This window comes from Manduca sexta, chromosome 25 (genome assembly GCF_014839805.1).
Source record: "Manduca sexta isolate Smith_Timp_Sample1 chromosome 25, JHU_Msex_v1.0, whole genome shotgun sequence".
NCBI lineage: Eukaryota > Metazoa > Arthropoda > Insecta > Lepidoptera > Sphingidae > Manduca > Manduca sexta.
In genome coordinates this window covers 2,636,001-2,654,625 of record NC_051139.1, presented here as the reverse complement: position 1 = coordinate 2,654,625, position 18,625 = coordinate 2,636,001, and the positions used below count along the sequence as shown (strand labels likewise).

The 18,625-nt window shown below is 34.6% G+C and overlaps 1 protein-coding gene and 3 non-coding genes across 4 annotated transcripts in view; 2 read left to right on the top strand and 2 right to left on the bottom strand.

The window, feature by feature from the left end:
• LOC119190594 overlaps positions 1–18,364 on the bottom strand; it is a 95,222-nt gene extending 76,858 nt beyond the window's left edge. The window contains exons 1-3 of the mRNA XM_037442842.1: positions 16,598–18,364; positions 16,399–16,514; positions 10,606–10,743 (exon numbers count right to left, since the gene is read on the bottom strand). Of these exons, the coding sequence (XP_037298739.1) occupies positions 10,606–10,743; positions 16,399–16,514; positions 16,598–18,313 (1,970 nt within the window). The 5' untranslated portion in view covers positions 18,314–18,364. The remainder of the gene's footprint in view (positions 1–10,605; positions 10,744–16,398; positions 16,515–16,597) is intronic.
• Positions 1,702–1,773, bottom strand: Trnae-cuc. Its single transcript has one exon. It is a non-coding gene; the product is annotated as a tRNA-Glu (tRNA).
• Positions 3,628–3,699, top strand: Trnae-cuc. The gene has a single exon. It is a non-coding gene; the product is annotated as a tRNA-Glu (tRNA).
• Trnae-cuc lies at positions 11,416–11,487 on the top strand. Its single transcript has one exon. It is a non-coding gene; the product is annotated as a tRNA-Glu (tRNA).
• Positions 18,365–18,625: the final 261 nt, after the last annotated feature.

The window sequence follows — 18,625 nt, the reverse complement described above, 5'->3', positions numbered from 1 at the left end:
AGTAATGTGTTGTCCTGATTTTTTATTGCGCCAATGTTTTTGATCGTAACTTTATTTTTGAGAATTTTTATGGCTCTTATATTTTTATGTCGGTTAACTTGAACAGGATGTTGGGATGCTAAAAGGTTGAGCCCGTTATAAAGTTTAATATTTTTTGTATTTGCACTGTGAAGTTGAAGACATGAAAATTCTGTTCTCAAATGGCAAATCAGAAATTACTCCAAAAGATAACATTTTTGTGTCTTTTAACTGTTGTGGTTGTTTAATATTAATATAATATTACGATATACATTAGTTATTTGTCAAAAAAATATTTTTACTGTACCCATACCATTTTTCTTGCCGTACGATAGGTTTTAGTTTAAGTCTGGCCCCTTTTGACCCAACAGGACACATTTGTCCAAAACGATGACGTATGACCTTATGAAATTTTTCATAAATCGCGATCATTTGATAGTAATCTGTTTCAGGGTTTGCTTCTAATTCAATTCAATGAGACTATTTTAGATTATATTCTAGGCATTTCGAATGTAAGTTATTGACAAGGGCGTTGCCCTCATAAAATATGTTATTCATAATAAGTCATAAAATAAGAAACTACTTATATGCGATTCATAGAATTCCTTTACAATTTCTTTTCCAATAAAATTATACGAAATTTTTTGTCATTGTTCTGAGGAAATTGACTCTACTTTTCTTATTATTAATGTTGTTGTGGACAGTGATATTTCTGTCAAAAGTGAGGCTAATCACTAAAGTAAGTGACCCATTCTTACCGATAGTGTTCAAACATTGATATTCAATGATTATCACAAAATGTGGATATGCATGAAAATAATCTTTTTCGCGTTCGTACCTATTAATAACACAAACACTAAAATAAAATAACAGCCTTGTATTGACTTGTCTGTATGATATTATACTGTAAAGAAAATATATTATTATGGTATTATTATACCATACGCACGCGATAATTTTATTTATAATTCTGAAAATAGTTGATCATCGGTATAAGTACTTAATTAGCATATGGCTTTTTCATGGGGATAGCTTAAATTTGTTCAAAATAAACACATAAATCCATAATAGTGCGAAAATCTCACAATAAAATAAGGATTATTGTTTTATTCGGAAGTACGTTATTCCTTCTGTTTGTGTTAAATTTTAATTAGCACACAAAAATATTAGGAACGAATTTTTATACACAGATGCGTATTCTCCTTTACGGGAAACCGTTAAATAATACTTATAAATTTAATTTCTAATGTTCAATGCGGTCGTGTTTGTAAAACAAAAAGATAAAGATGTGGGAATATTTTTATGAATTGGCCCAGAATGGATCGTGTTGTACTGAGTACTTGTGGACGGTAGCCAAGTGATTCGCTCTTAAATACAACAGATCATTTGTGTAGATGTTAAATAATCGTTTTATTATGGATTCAGTTTATTGGAAATACAATAAATCTTTTGTTATTTTGACCTTCGTCAAAGGTATTAAAATATAATGTTTTAAGTTTGTAGAATTAGTAAGAATAGGTATATACTATATTGTTGGATTTGTTTAGTGTCTCGTTTGATTATTAAAAGACTGTGACATTTGGAGCTCATTTAGTTTTGAAATTTTGCAATAGCATCTTGTTAAATTGTGAATTACATAAAAATACAAATTCAGTAATATGTATCTTTGAAACAAAAAGACTTTTCCGATACCGGGAATCGAACCCGAGCCTCCTGGGTGAGAGCCAGGTATCCTAGCCACTAGACCATATCGGATGTTATGATTATTGTCGAAATAAGCGGTTTGTTCCTTTCCAATCACAATATTTTTTAACTCTTTTGCCCAACAATACGCAAGACATAGTTCCCTTCAATTAAATAAATCTCAATTTATCTCTCCTTTAACAAATTAGTAGCAAATATACATTTTGTCCCTTAATTAATTGTCCAAGATGTTTTTAGAACAAAGATAATCCGCAATTTAGTAGCAAATTGAAACACGGAAATATAAAGACGGTAAACACGCGCCGACCCAAAAATCCACGAATGTTCGTCCAAATTTGACGAGAGCCGTACACATGTAAGTAATACGTTTCTGTCGCCCTCAATTAAAATATAGCGTGAATTCCCAACGCGCCGTGTGATGAGTGCCGTTAATTTATTATAAAAAACAAAACGAAATATAATTGGACAACGTTTATAAAATACTTTTTAAGAATTTTATGCTGGAAAGATTTAAAAATGGAATTGAATACGTGGGATGATGCGGAAAAAGTGAAAACTCCCGGCCAGTGACAAATCGTAACTAATCGAAACAGGTTTGTTTAATTTGGTCATAATTACGGTATTAGTTGTGAGAAATAAAAATATGGTAGGGATAAAAATCTTGACCGTAGCAATTCAATAAACGATAGGTTTGGTAACAGCTCTCAAGATTTATTTCGGAGATATCGCGATTTAATGCTTACAGAAAATTGTTGCTTATTTTAGAAATATAAGCAAATCTAAGGTATAGAAGTCTATCAAGTATTGAGTATTGTGAACAATATACGGAGTTTCGGAGCACCGTTCGCAGGGCTTTGCCATAAAGTACTTTTCTAGGCGGTGATTACATATTACTTCTGTTTATGGGTAGTCGTAAGACATCCTATCAAGCGAGCAAATTACTAGTCTTAACATTCATTACCTATCTTAGGAAGTAATTAGAACAATCCACGGAAGTATTATGCAAAAAATTACAAAACGTTCCTCGGAGAAGAACCAAATATCTCTAATATTAAGTCTGTGCCCAGCAGACACATTATAAATAGAAAGACAAAAAGCAATTTAGACCTATCAACTAGCTCGCATCCCCAGGCCCCGCCCGTATTTTCCTTAACATTTCGTAACCAGCGGAGCGTCTGTTTTAGTATATTTGTTACGCTCGTAAACTATTGCAATATGTTACTATGGTTTATTTATACTATTTTGAATCCGAGTTTGCTTGTTTATATTGTTTAAAAAGTCCAGTGTCTTTCGAAGCTATTGCATCAATTTGAAGTTTGAATTTAGATACTTCTAGTCTTTGTAACCGGCTTCAAAAATAAGAGGAGGTTCTCAATTCGACTGTATTTTTTTTAAGTTTTTATTAGGCATTAACTGCAAAATTGGTAACCAGTATAAGTATAAGTGGGTAATGTTAAATTATTTTTTGTTTTAGTGGCTTTTGAAGGCGGTATATTTTTTTGTTAACAAGTTTGTGGGTATGATGTAATAGTAATTTCGGCAGGTCATATGCATTACTCTATAACTACTTACAGTTATTTACTTCTTTGAGTAGTTAATAGATGGATGTTTACTGTTTAAGTATCGTGGCATTTGTTTAAGGTCGTTTGCACTTTTCTGACGGCCTGATATATCAAAAATAACAATATGAAGGTTTTATTGATTGTAAGTATTATTTAAGAAAAATGTATTACGTGTTCCCACCATAATAAGGAAAGATGCTGCACAGGCGCAGTACGATTTAAAAGAGATGCGCCATCGATTAATAAAAATTATACTATGCATGAGAAAAATTGTATTTGAAACATAAATTATTTATTTTTTTTAATCGGAGTGTTTCCTGTAATTTTGCTTATATGCGTCGTATCCGATATGGTCTAGTGGCTAGGATACCTGGCTCTCACCCAGGAGGCTCGGGTTCGATTCCCGGTATCGGAATATTCTTTTTGAGCAAGTTCTTTTGTTGCTCAAAAAGAATATTAATAAAAAGAATATATTGCAAAATAAAGCAGTAGTCTGTTCTATTTTTAAAAGATAACATTTTGAATCGAAGTAAGCATTGATGCTAAGTATAACATAGTGAAAGGGAATGTGAATCAGAATTTAATTTCCATCTTTGGGTTGCCATCGTGGGTACATTAAAGAATCTCCAAAATTAGGAATCGTGAGATGTTAAATTAGAGGGTTAGCCAAAAACCGTCCCATAGAAGATACATCTGATAAAAATCGAAATATCCCCCGAACAAATTCAGGCCCTGCTCATAATAATGTAAGGAGGCGATTAAAATAGTTTGATAATGACAATGTGTTACAAAGTTCGGCTGCCGAAGCATCTGTTCTTTAATTAGTCTGTTTATATTTAATTCGTTGGACGGATTTAAATGTTTTGGTTAAATATCTGAACAAAGTAAAGTAATAATAATCTTTTGTATCAGTGGCTGAAGTCATTTCGTTTGCATCCAAGAATGTGTTTTGGACGTTGCCTTTTTTAAAAATAATGATCTACATACATAAGTGAAAATTTTCAAAACAAGTATTTTTTTTATACGTGCATGATAAATTGACCCTACACCTGATGACAAGTGGAGTGGGGTCCAATAGAATGTCGACTGGCGAGAGATGATTATCCCTCGGCAGTCGATAAAATTATGCCGGCCTGTTGGAACCGGATATACACAGGCTGGTCCCGGAATGCGACACACTGACTATTTCCATTGTATTTGTGTGCATAATGATTTTCTATTCATTTCAAGTTATCAAGTTTTTTGTCTCTTTTCTATGTCAAAGCAACGAATCAATAAATCCCTCTACTCAAGAATAAACCACATTACTAATAATTCATAATTAGGTTTTAAATATCAACTTAAAATACGCAATACGAAATGTCACATCTCCGGAAATGTCTAAACCGTCTAGTACCTGGCATTTAGGCACCTGTGACGACATCTTCGCTTGCTTTGAAGACACGCGGTGACAAACGATGTGGCAATTTGTTCCCGAATGAACTGCAGCTCCGGTATAATGTTAATCATGATTTTGGATTTCCGCGTTTTTGGGAAAAATTATGAGTCATGAATAAGTTGTGTTTTTTCCTTATACTTTCCGAAATTTATAAGTTTATTATTGGTGGCATCAGGGTATTTACAAGCATTTTTATAATCACTACATAGTATAAAACTAAGTCGCTTTCTCTGTCCCTATGTGTGCTTAAATCTTTAAAACTACGCAACGGATTTTGATGCGGTTTTTTTTAATAGATAGAGTGATTCAAGAGGAAGGTTTATATGTATAATAACATCCATTAAATAGTGGAGAAATATTGCACCCGTGCGAAGCCGAGGCGGGTCGCTAGTTATTTAGATATAATAATATGCAGCTAAGCAGTTTCGATATAGGTAGTTCGTAAACACGTAGGTACTAACAGTTTTCTTCTTTAGCATGAATGGGCTGTTTTGATTGGGTCAGCAGTACCATCCCGTACTAGAAGCTTATATACCAAAAGACCGAGTTTTAAACTAGTTATGATAACATATTGTAGAAATAGGATGTATGATTTTTTCTACATGTTTTACAAATTTTGAGCAACTAAAAATATAATTATCGCGCCATTATTTCTTTTACAGACCAAAATACTGTTAATTTATGAGAAATACACGGTTTATGAAATTGAATAACGATAGGTTTACAAAAATAATTGATTTTCAAATTTTAAAATTTAAACTAAATAAACAGCTGTAGACCTTATTAGAATAATTAAAAATAACACGCACGTTAGTAAATCATAATCCCGAATCTCAAATAATCTCCCTTGCCATTAACGCTTAAAAATAAGCCGAGATGCTTCTGAGACGGATGGCTGTCCCGAATCCATCATTCCAATTAGAGTTCATGGCACAGGGTTAAAAAATAGCCTCAATCTGATGCTATTATCATCAAAGGAGGAAAAAATAACATAAATATTTGACACGCGGGATTACTAACTGGCATTCTGGGTTGCCAATACAAAATATACAGGAATTATAGCATGCGTGTAGAATTTATAGCAACATTAATATTATATTACCAAAATTCGGGTTAATGTTTTGTTTCAGATATCCCAGGTTTCAGATGCATTTCTTGAGTTTTATATATATTCTTTAAATGTCGGATTGCAAAAAATATATAAGGGAAAGAACATACAAATTGCATATGAAAAACTCATTAAAAATCCTAACTACGGTATTAATGTCGGTAGACTGTAAAACAAGTTCCACCTTCTTGAATAATTTCTACATTCCGTTCTACAGCTCTTTAAATCTTCCCATAAATACTAATTTAGCCTTCACAAGTCCACTTATACCGCAGTCGAGAAGTCCATAAACACGATAGCACCGAAACAAACATCGTCCAAGCGCCAGCTATGTCTACCAATAAAACATAACCTATTATTTTAACGCAGCATTCTGTAACCTCATAAAAACGTTATGCGTTATTTAGTAGTCATAATCTATGTTGGCAGACAGGTAGACAGCCATTGTCTTTATTCGTTTTAAAATATAACTGTGAGTATATCTTCCTAATATATTACTTTCTTAATAGACGTCCTTAAACTAAGAATAGTTGGAAAAGGTCGGTGTTGGCTAAAATTGTCGAATGTAACTTCAAGTAATAAAACTGTGCCAATTATAACAACAATAAAAGACCCATAAATTTGAATGGCATTTTAGGATAAAACAATGATGATTCACATGATGTAATGTAATTTATGTTAACTTGGATCATTTCACTTGCTTGGAAAAAGATTAAATAAGAAATAGGAATTACGTCAGATGTAAAGAATTTAAAAGGTTCTGTTAACTTTTACAATTTTAATTTAAGAATGCCGAAACTAAAGCTTTATTTTTATCTGCTTCAAGAAAACCAGATAGTTTTTTTTTATCAAAACAGAATTCGAAGATTTGTAAATGTTCCTACCAAAACAGGCGTTATAACTTCATGTAGTCCTTGAAATAGGATGTCATCCGAGAGGAATGAATAAGAACAAGAAAGCCCAATAAGCTAACGCACCAGTAATCAATGACGGATCTGTCAGACATGATGTTAAACCACCCAAAAAGAAACTGGGTCAGCAACCAACGCTCCGCAATTAGATTTGTCCGACAAAAAGTTGGTATAGGTGGCCGAAGCTAAAGTGGGGCATACAATGAAAGGAAAAAGTAGTGAAACACTATATCGTTTTGTCTCCGCGTCGCGTTGAGCCATCTTAATAATGCTAATAATGCACGTATTTTATTTTGGGAACTGCGTTCAGGCCAATTTTTTAGTCCATTTCACGCGAAGCCCACTCATCTGCGTAATTTCTTTACCCAAAATTTCAATTTTCCTTGTCAAGAGACCAAGTTACGCTGGCTGTTGTTCGATGTTCGACGAATGATTGTGTGACTGCGAAGTTCTTTCCATTATGCAAATAGAGGACGTTGACCTAATATAATTCATTAACATTTTTCGCATTGTTGAGGATTTCACGACATTTTCTTACGATACCTGGTCTTTAAATAAGACAACGATAAAATCATGGCAATAGAAGAAAAAATCATAACGAGATGCTAAATAAGGAGGTACCTAATATTAAATTCTGATCGGCTCGCGTGAGTATAATAGATTATAGATATAGAACTAAATATTTAAGTTACATAGAAAAAGACAATCTAAAGAGCTACAGATTGTAACATGACATTACTCAAAACTTATCAGAATAATTTGAACTGAATTTGATGTCAGGACTCTATAAAAATCTTCGCTAATATTCTCTACGATATTTAATTAAATCATTGTCAAACTTTTCAAGTTCAATGCAAACCCACTGACCGGCCTTGGGAATCTCTAATTTCATCTTCGTTACGCGAGTTTGGCAGACTGATTATCAAAGAAATGTCATTAGAAAACTCGTTGTAATAAATCCTGCGCAAAGCAGGTGCTTCTAACACGCATGATATCCAGAATTAAACGTGTTTACGTAAGATTTATTTTGTTATTAAATCATAGTTTAATAGTTTCACTGTAAAACCGAATGTTTTGATTTGAATTTCATGAGTTTCACGTAGTTTAGTCCAGGTTCCATGAAAATATTTGACTTTTATGAATAGGAATTACGGATTGTGTTTTATATGAAGCAATATATCTAAGTGATTTCTTGTTTCCTTTGATGAAAGCAGATCTGGCGATAGACATTGTGTACAGCACGAATAGGCCTGCTTGGATGCGTTTGTCCCACAATATTTGCAATTGTGCTGGTCAGTGGTCAACTTATAACTAATCTTGAATTCCTTTCTTAATTATGCCGACAAATTTAAAATTATTACTATAAATGTTACATTGTGTAGAATCAATATCAAAAATACCAAATCCTTGCTTAAAATTTTGTATAGATAACTGATGATGACTTCATTTTATTTTTTCTTATTCAAATATTTTAGAACTGTATAGTACAGTTGCATAAATCGTATTGTTTGTGGTCCATAAACTGTTTACCTAAGCTTAATGATAGATTTCTGTAGTTTTGCCTCAATTAATTATGTTGGTATTTATTTCAGCAGTAAACATGTAGATTTAATTGGTTTAAATAAATAGAGCGAGCACCCACTCGCTCAATTCATCATAGTTTTAGATCTGTGTAAACATAAAATTTATTAGATTATTACGCCTATTTGTTAGTGATCTAATAACGTATTTAATATATAAGGACGGATTGGACAAAGCAGTGGATAGGAAGGTTATATAAACTTTATTCTGAGTTCAAAGAAATACAAACTGTACATAAACACGGAAGGTACTAAAGCATCGAAACGCTTCTTCTTTCCTACACAGGTATGATTGCAAGATGTTGCACCATATTTCGGATAATTTTTACACATTAGACATTTATCATTACTAAAGCCAATAAAGACAATTATTTGCTGCCACAGTAAAATGTCGGCTGTCGTATAAAACCGTTTTCCCAAATTCAGATTTTCGAAGGTTTTTTTTGTATTGATTTTTTTTGATTTGTATACGACATCTAATGCGCTCAGTCCACATTACATTAATATGCCCTAAATATTTAATTCATGTGAGCAATATTTATATTCCCAACATTATTATGTCTTTAAACATAATTATTAAATTTTTGCGCACTGTCTACTTCCCTAAAGCGTTCAACATAACACCACAAGCTGTAGGGCTTTATCAATTTTATTTAACAATATCATGTTTCTTAAACATCTTTTGTCCCCCAACCAGTCTAACCCATATTATGAAGAACGAAACTACAATTCACCGGATGGGGAACACAGTTGACCGAGTTTTTAAATTCATAATTCTTGTAGTAATATTTCATGTTGACTTATAGTACAGGATATTGCAATACATCATCTTGATATCGTTCTCAGTGGTTTAAATCCGGTTGCACATAAGAGTTAGTGATGTCTGTTTGTCTGAAATTGATTCATATTAAAACCTGTTCTTAGATTAAAATTTTAACAAAGTAATATGGAAAAATGTACAACCGCTTTATTTGACACAATGTTGTATGAAAAGAAAGTTTTGATAATCAAAGAGCCACTGATACTGTCATTGCAGTGTGACGGTGTGCAAAGGAAATTGAAATCATAAATCTATAAGACAAGTAAAGGACAATAAATCCTAACACATTATGGACCGGAGTAAATACGGCGGAAAATGGGTACAACTGTAGCGCCTCTATCCACCCCTGAGAAGAAAAAGGCTTTTGAGTTTCTTGTTTCAAACAATTCATTGTATTGTATTTAATTATACCTGAAGCTGACGCCACATTGGCTGCTGTTCCGATCTGTAGCGTTGTACTCACCGAAATAACATTCTCTTGCACACGATATCATTGTTGCAATGCACACAATGCTCCGATTGTTGATTTAATTTAATGCAAATAAACTATTATATATGTATCACCTTTATTAATAGAATCTTATGTTAGAATCAAAGTCCTGTGGTAACGGATCATATAACACGTATAATTTTTTTTAAATCCTCTTCCAACGACATAGTAACTAGGAGTTAAAATTTGTTTCCAATAACTTATTGTCAGATTCTTTAATACCCAAACGAGAAACCTCTAATAATCTTCCTCTGTCTGAATGAGGATGTCAAACTATGCTGAATAATTTAAGTAATATTCAATTTCAATAAGGCCGATCGAGTGTCAGCATATGTTTAAAATTCCCTGAAATTCGCAAATTACGCAAAGCATGAAATCGGGTCAGGCGGCTTTTAACAAAATTGCGTTATATCATTGTAGTGTCATCGGCATTGGGCTAAATTAGCGAACACTGTTAACACATTTGAATTGGGTTAAAATAATATTTAGTGGGAAATGCTAGATGATTTATTAGAAATGTGGTTAGCTATATTCCTGAACTGACATATAGCTATATCATTGGAATGAACTAGTCAAGGTTAATCTGTAATTATAGCTTGATAGTTAAATTATAGTTTTCAATTCAAGTTTCTACTGTTAGATCAGCCCGTCGATAAACGACGGGGTAATTTGAGTGAACAGCATGAGATATCTTAAAATCTTGATACAGTGTGTCGTACAGGCTGTTTGTTGATATTGTTAACCATTAAAAAGTATTTTCTTCCTTCTGTTTAGAGAATATAGTAACTTGTTCGATTATTGATTGGAAGGCAACGTTGTGTAGGTATTACATGTCGAGTATTGTATTGCATATTCTAATTATTTTCTAGTAAACATTTTACCATGTTTATCTAAAAGTCTGATAAAATGAAGAACGAAGTGTCTACAAAGTAATGTTTGACATGCAGGTTTTTGATGATCACACATTACCATACCTTTCGTTGTTTTCGTTAATTTTGCTGCCAGATTTGCTTTTCGGATGTTTTTTCTTCGGTCGAACAGATATCTTGTGCTTCGCTGCCGTGCTGTCCAGGACGGTGGCTGTCACGTCGAGGCTGGCCAGCCGCGTGCCCCTGGGAGAGGGAGGGATTCATGAAACAGGGCTATGGTCTGTTAGTTACAAACTATGGGAAGGCACTAACATACGGCATGAGAGAGATTCCGAGATGAGTCATTAGTGCGTGCTTTTTGTACTAACAAATTGGTAATCGTGTATGAGTCAAATTGTCGAAATTCATACGTCATCTTGTAATTGCATTACTAACTGAGGAGATCTCATCAGTAACAGATTTGTGAAGTAATAAAAATTGTGTTTACTAACAATTGTCAAGTAATTATTCAATGATAAAAGCCGTTGAGTGTACGAAAAGTTAAACTCGTCAGTTTCCTACGTAGATAATAATGTCACGTTCCGGAATTTACCTGTATATATTCGGTTGCGAACAGGCCGGCATAATTGTGTCGACTGACGAGGGATAATTAATTAACTTTTACATCATGGTCTTTGGCTTTAACCACTCTCCATCAGGTGTAGAGAGGTCGCGTTACGCAACAGTATTAAAATAAAGGTGTGATTAATCCTTAATGAGACATTATGATTGTTTATTGAAATTTAGAATACTTTGGTACTTATGGCGTATCACTCCAACACTCTTGAAACGGTTTGTTCGCTGATTATTTTCAGTGTTACGAACAAAAATTACTCTTTTGGCATCTTGGCCAGCTTTTTAGTTAAAACAAGCACATCCGATATGGTCTAGTGGCTAGGATACCTGGCTCTCACCCAGGAGGCTCGGGTTCGATTCCCGGTATCGGAATTATTCTTTTAAAAATTAAAGTTTTCATTTTTTTGCTACACCAGGTGACTATAGCTACAATGCGACATAATAATATATCTACCTTAATTTCAATTATGAAAACTCTGCAGACTAGCAATCTATCTCATCATGGGACGGATATACCTACTTTAGCACGGCGAAGTGATAGAAGATGGAATAAAGACTAGCTTATATATATAAGTGAGTCAAATCAGATGGTGTAAATATAAACTGGTGATCATTATTAGGTATATAACAAAGCCAAGACAACTCGATGAATTTTAGTTTCAGCAGGTTACATGATAAACATTTGCAGTAACATACGTACCTACAATCCTTTATAAATACTCCTGTATTTTATTACTACAACGCAGTTCAGTCTATACGGTATATGCATCTTATGTTTTGTATGAGTCATTGAAAGCAATAGTATTGGCAGACGCCCCGTCTGCTACATTTTCTCAAGTTGAATTACCTGTTTCAAGTGTTTGTGTTCAACTCACAATTGATTTGAATAACTATTACACCACGAAGTAATTATAATCTTTGATAGAATGTTAATAGGTATATTTCAAATTCCAAATTTGTATAAAAGTGTCTACTGACTTTGCGACATTAGGTCTTCTACACTCTATAGACAATAAAATGCTGGTCTCGAAGCCAGATTTCTTTTAAATTTTCTCATTATTCGTTTGGGCCATTTGGTGAATTATTACATTGGTTATTAGATAGACTTCTTCTAAGCGAGAATCAGGCTTGGTTATCGTATGTATATCTGCAATATCTTTGCCGCCTAGTAACGTTGTGTAACCACTGCTGTGTTTCAGTTTGAAGGACATTGAAGGCAGTATATTACCCGTCATTTTGAGACTTAACATGTTCCTGATTACAATCATATTCCTGGGCGAGGATAAGTAATCCAAAATCTATTCTACAAACATGTCCATCATTCGAAAGCATTTATTAATGCATATATCCATATAGATATTCGCGTTCTGAGTGGGTTGAGGTAATGTCGCCATCCATCAGCCGTTTGACGTTGTCACTTTCAGTGTCAGGGTTGCAGCGGTGTCCATCTCGTTTATTTGCGAGTGGCTATTTTAATGTTTTTCGAGGAACTTGGCACAAGAGTACCTGTCAGTCAATAAGCAAGGTGACGCTGTATCCACGTTACAGAGGATCTACACGTCAAGATGGACACGGCGAGGCAAAATGTGGAGGTAGATAATAAAGAAAATAAGTGAAATTACGCCTGTTAGACGGCAGTAAATATTAAACATTAAAGAATAGAAAGAATCGAATAAAGGTACGATGCATTGTAGAAATCAACACTGACTTTGAAAAGAGGTAGCCGGTTAGTTTCGGCTTCGTCGAGCTTCGTCTCGTCTCTTTCACACTTATTAAAGGTTTTGTCTATGACTTACCGACTCTTCAATTGCTCGTAATTTTTAAAGCTTAACAATGCAAATTCATTTGTTCGCTTTTCTTTCTCAATTAATATGTATTGCGCCTACATACAATGGTTGTTTATGGATAATTTTACTAACGTCTTTTCTGTCATATGTTTGTACCGTAATCTATCACGTGAAGCTCATGACCCAATTTCACTAGCATCAATGTCTTTCAAACAGGGACACGACAACGCTTGACTATTTTGCAGATCACTAATTTTATAGGTAAGCGATCTCTCTAATGTTAAAATTATAAAGATCTGAACAAGTCAAGTCCTTCTCTAATTGTGAAGTAGCCATATAATAAAATTATGATTCTAAACACTGTTCCTATAGATTATTTTGTTACCATGACCCCGTTATAAATTTGGCAGAATACATCGAAATATAGAAATTGTAATCAAGAAGCCTAACAAGTTGCACAGTATTCTTAGCTTTCAAAACTACTAGTTTAGCCCTGCCAACTCGAAGGTTACTAACTGGCAATAAAATTGTTGATATTTCATGGTGTTATGATTGTTACACAACACAGACGCTAGTACGTCATAACCCACAATTACTAATTAGTTGGGAGTTGTTGCGCGCAGGCGCAACTTGCGTGCTATTTCAGGTTGGCCCAGAAACTTTGTGACGTCAGCGCGGCACCATTCGGGCTTCCTTACAACATGCGTTTGTCTAAGCCCTTCATGAACCTTCGTGTGTTGGCAGTTTACCTAAGACATTGACTCTTTTTTGATAGGTTGGATAGTAGTTAAGTCTTAATTGCTATATTTAGCTCATCTGTGATTTAATTAGCTTTTAGAACCGTAAAACAAAGGATTGCTCAGTTTTAGAGTTGAATCCAGAATTTTATTATTTATAATCTAGTAAAGAAAGTAGAGTCGGTTGAGTTTAACTAATTAAATAAATGAGATTATAACTTCTTCATTTGATCCAGAATAAATTAGAACGTACATCTCTGCCCTTATTGAAAATACGCGACATGTTTAATTATAGGGACTTTAACGGCGAACAAGATGAACCCTACTGTACATTGAGAATTATTAGATCCTAAAATTTTTTATACATAAAATTCTGGTGTTGTGTCTGTGTGTAGTTTCAAGTGTATTATCCTAATCTCTGAGATAGGTACGAAGCTATAAATCGAAGTGGTGCTAGCGGCACTCCACCTGGATCGGTTTGGCGGCTCGCCAACGGAAACGCACGCCTAGATCTAAACCTAGCGTCCAACCTGCGGTTTCGTCTGGACTTTTCCAACTTTTGTCTATTTTTAGATAGCTTTAAACAAAGCTGCATTATTTTAAGAATTGTGAACCTCTGCAAATATGGAATTTATTATAGCTGAAGGGTTTTTAAATAAGTATTCTACTAGTACTGTGAGTACTCTTATGTCTTTAATCCTATCTATCTTTTACAATTTGTGCTGTAATGTTCAAATTATTACGAGGAACGTCTTGTACTAATTTCAATCTTAGACTTAGGTCAAGATATCTATGTTCAATGTTTCACTTATACCTCTCCGCTTTTTACAATTTGGGGCATGTTCGCTGGTGATATTTTTGTGTTTATTTATATTTTATTGTTTCAGTAATTTAAAATTTGACTAAAGTAAAATTAGAAAAACCAATTGAATGTGTTATACCATTTCTTTAAATTATTATTTATAATAAAAGATGTACTGATTATAACATATCACATTAAAATTGGAACTCTATATCTCGATATATTAATTTTGAAACTGAACAAACAAACCTATTTGTATCATTATAGCACTTTCTTCAGCCATATAACAGTAAAGTGATATTTATGGGGTAGTAAATGTTGTGAGTCAGTGTAATTCCTGGTTATTCTAGATAACGGAGTCATCGATTGGACACTACGCTTTGAATGAATCATTTTAAATGGTTCAACATTTCTCTTCCTAGGGTATTAGATAGTTTGGACAATAAACTGTATATAATATCGATGAATAAATATTAACTTATGTATATCTTAATTTAGCCCGGGAGTCTTGTCTCTTCTTTGCGTTATGGTTCAAAGCTCTGGCGCCTCGCCAGTTGGTTCAGTTTTAAATTTAAAGCAAATAAAGCAAACAATCGAAATGACAAAGATATTTTAACACATTATTAAAGCAAATGTAACTGGTATATGATTGAACTAAATACTGTATGTAGAAATTTATTTTACTTTATTGCAATATTCTTTTAGTTCAGAACCTGGCCTGAGTTATATGCGACGTAACTTATTCATGTCAAATAAAACAGTTGTGCGAAAGTTTTGAAGCGTATTTCATTTATTTATTAAAAACCCTACCCTCAAAGAGCAAAGTAAATACTTATTCTAATTAAAATTTATATGATAAGTTTCATAATTAGGTAAATGCTGCTATAACTAATATTTCTACAAACATCGTTGCAATATGACTATAAAGCTAAGCTTTAATTCATTCTATTGACAATAAAATCATATTTAACTCTTTATTATTACTAAAAGGAAACTCAGCAAGTTTTGTGAATTTTATTACAAACCTTTTAATTAATATTGCACAAGAATTTTCCGCTTAAAAACTATAGCTGCACGTCGAATACTATGTTATCACATTACATATATTTGATCACAACATATAAATGATACAATCTTGGCAAGCGAGATATATACAATGATACATAATGACGATGATCTTCACGTCTTCTTCTTCAATCAGTAATAGTACATTTTGTATGTGGGCACACTAAACACATAGTCCAGAGACGGACCTCTGGTTTGGAAGAAATGATTCTCGTAACAATAGACACGCCCTCTGTACCTGTACCAATAATTCACATTATGACATCAGATAGTCACTTCGGCGGTGATAGTTAAATACTAGATCAGAATGAGGTTATGTTAGTCGTGATCAACCCGAAGTAATGATGATACATGCTTATGACTATCAATAAAATCTATCTACATTATGGCGTCGTTTCCGCTATTTTGACACTGGAATCTAAAATAATTTGTGTTGATGATTGTTCTAAATATGTCAAAATCTGTGTTCAGAAGCCGTGGGGGATATATCTGTGTTTATGGAGCTATATAAACAACGTTACGGCCATCGCAGTCGGGTAAGAAAACAAGTGCATTAATAGGCGAAATTAGATCACACCGTGTGGCAAGCCGCGGTGCAACGAACTCCAGCTAAAATCGTACAGTATTAGAGCCCACGGCGGAATGTGTGACCCATCAAATGCTATAAAGATGCATTCTTAATATATCACCAACGCAAACTGGTTTCCTGGTTGTTCATGACGTATGTGGGTTAAATATTGTAACGTCGTTAGACAAAATGGTTCGACAACGATGAAAGATGCATATAATGGTCTGATTTAGTTTGGTGTAGCGAGTCGAGATTCAGAAAGTGTTCCCAGTGATAGAACCAAAGTAGTGCGAAACGCATGCCAAACGTATAGTGTGTACTCACTTGGATCCAAGAGCGGATTTGCTGTCGAGAACCTCAACAATGTCACCCGACTTGAGTGACACCTCGTCATCAGCGGTCGCGGTGTAATCCGTAGCCGCTACCACCACATCTTCTACCTGCAACAAATAAAAAAAAATATTTAGTATCGCAAAAGAAACTATTGTTTATATTTTCTAAGACTAACCTAGTTTAGGGTTACCTTAGGGGGACTTCTGCTACAACTAGAGCGAGATCTCGACATAGATCTCGAGGAATATCGTTTGTAACTTGGTGTGGTCTCTAAGCTGCTCATTCTGCTCCTAGTGTTTTCTCGGTCCAGTAGCACTCCGCTATATTTCCTTCCCCAGCCGCCTAATCTAGTTATTCTTTGATTGTTGCTAATGTTACAGTATCCAGTAAATGTTTGGAGGTCTTCATCGTCGTCATCAACGACGGGGCAGCTGTACATAGAGAAGCGATGCGTAGTCGGTTGACTAAGGTTTAAAGCTGAGAACACATGTAGTGGTTCAAAGTGTCTGATTCCATTTTCATCGAGTACCGTATACGCCACTTGTCCAGTTAGTACTGCCCGGCTAGCTTCACGAGGAACGACCGCTTGTAAACCTTTCTTCATGATCAAAAGAGCCCCAGAAACATGCTTCCTGCGCTGGAATAAAAAGTCTTCCATAGCGAGACTATTTTCAGGCTGAAGCAAACTTAACGGGACATCTTCAGAGGTCATTAAAGGTGGGTCTTCGGGAATAATCATGAGCGCAGCGCTCTCTCGCACTAGGTCCCTCAGTTTAGGATCTGTGCGAGCGAGTTCTGGGTCTGATTCTAATTTGCGTAAAGCTGAGTGCAAACTTGGAGTTTTATCAGCAAGTTTCCTCATAACTGTCAAGCGTTTTAAAATATTTAGACTAGTAGTATCAGCAGCTATTTTTGACAAACTATCTTCTTCATTTACGACTTTCATTAACTTCAAAGCAATGTCCCTCATTCCGAGTATTTTCGCGAGTCCGACAGATTGTATGATTAATTCTTTCAAATTTTCCTTGTCGTTTTCCTGTAGCATAGTTTCTACTTCTTTGCTGCTTGCTTCTTGGACAGCAGCTACTATGGCTTTTTGCAGCGTCTCTGTCGCTTCATGGTTAGTTCTGATAAATGAGATCGACTCTGAAATACAGCCTAATACGTGATGCAAAAGCTTTGTGTCGCTTTTTGAAATGTTTTTGAATGCTGGCCCCAAGACTTCATTTTCAGTACTCAAAAAATCACCGAATTTTTCTATTATATCTTCTTCGGTTAAGGAATGTTTGTGTAAGACATTATTGATGGCAATTTTTATAAGTTCTACTTTTGATTCTGATGTGTTTTCCAGGATTTCTTCGCAAAGATTTTCTTTGTCTTCTTCTTTTTGAAGTATATTGTACATGGCGGATACCAAGTCAGCGTCGATGGTTTTTCCCAATATGGTGTCTATAGACTTGAGGATCATTTGATACTTTTCCTTGCTGTTATTATTGTTAATTTCCTCAAACTGTTCAGCAGTGACCAGAGCTGCAAGAACAGCTGCGGCAATAGAGTTTTTGACGTGCTCTTGATGAACACTTTGCCCATTGCCGCTGGTGTATCCATTTCGTTCATGAATTTCCATCTTTTTCTTATTGACTCTTCCTTTTTTGGCTTCATTACTTGAAGTTTCACTCTTATGATTTTCGTGTATTTCAGATTTTAAGTGAGCACTCATTTCTATGATTGAAGTAATGACATCCATTAATTGATTTGCAACTTCGTCTTTCAATCCAAAATCTGTCACAAATGCTTTTAAAGCTTCCGCGTTTTTGGTGTGGTTTAACACGACACTGATTGCTGGTAAATCTGCTGGTACTTGGCGACCAATTGACATTCCAGCTTCTGACAATTGTCTTAGCATTTTAGTATCTATGGTAAGTTCTCCCTTAGTTGAAGTAGTGTCATTAGGGTTTGTCTTTTACTTTTTAGCAGTTTTAATTCTTCGGGAGTGACAACAAAACTTTGGACAGAAAATTCAAGACCTTCCTCACCCTCTGTCAGGTCTGGGGCTACGAATTTTAAGCCTTCCGGTGTCTGTACTATTTGCCCGGGTACGAACGTGACGCCGTTGTCATCTGTTTCTATAACCCGCCCAGGTACAAATCTTGGTCCTTCTTCAGTGTCCACTACTTGCCCGGGGACAAATCTTGAACCTTCATCTTCTGTAGATATT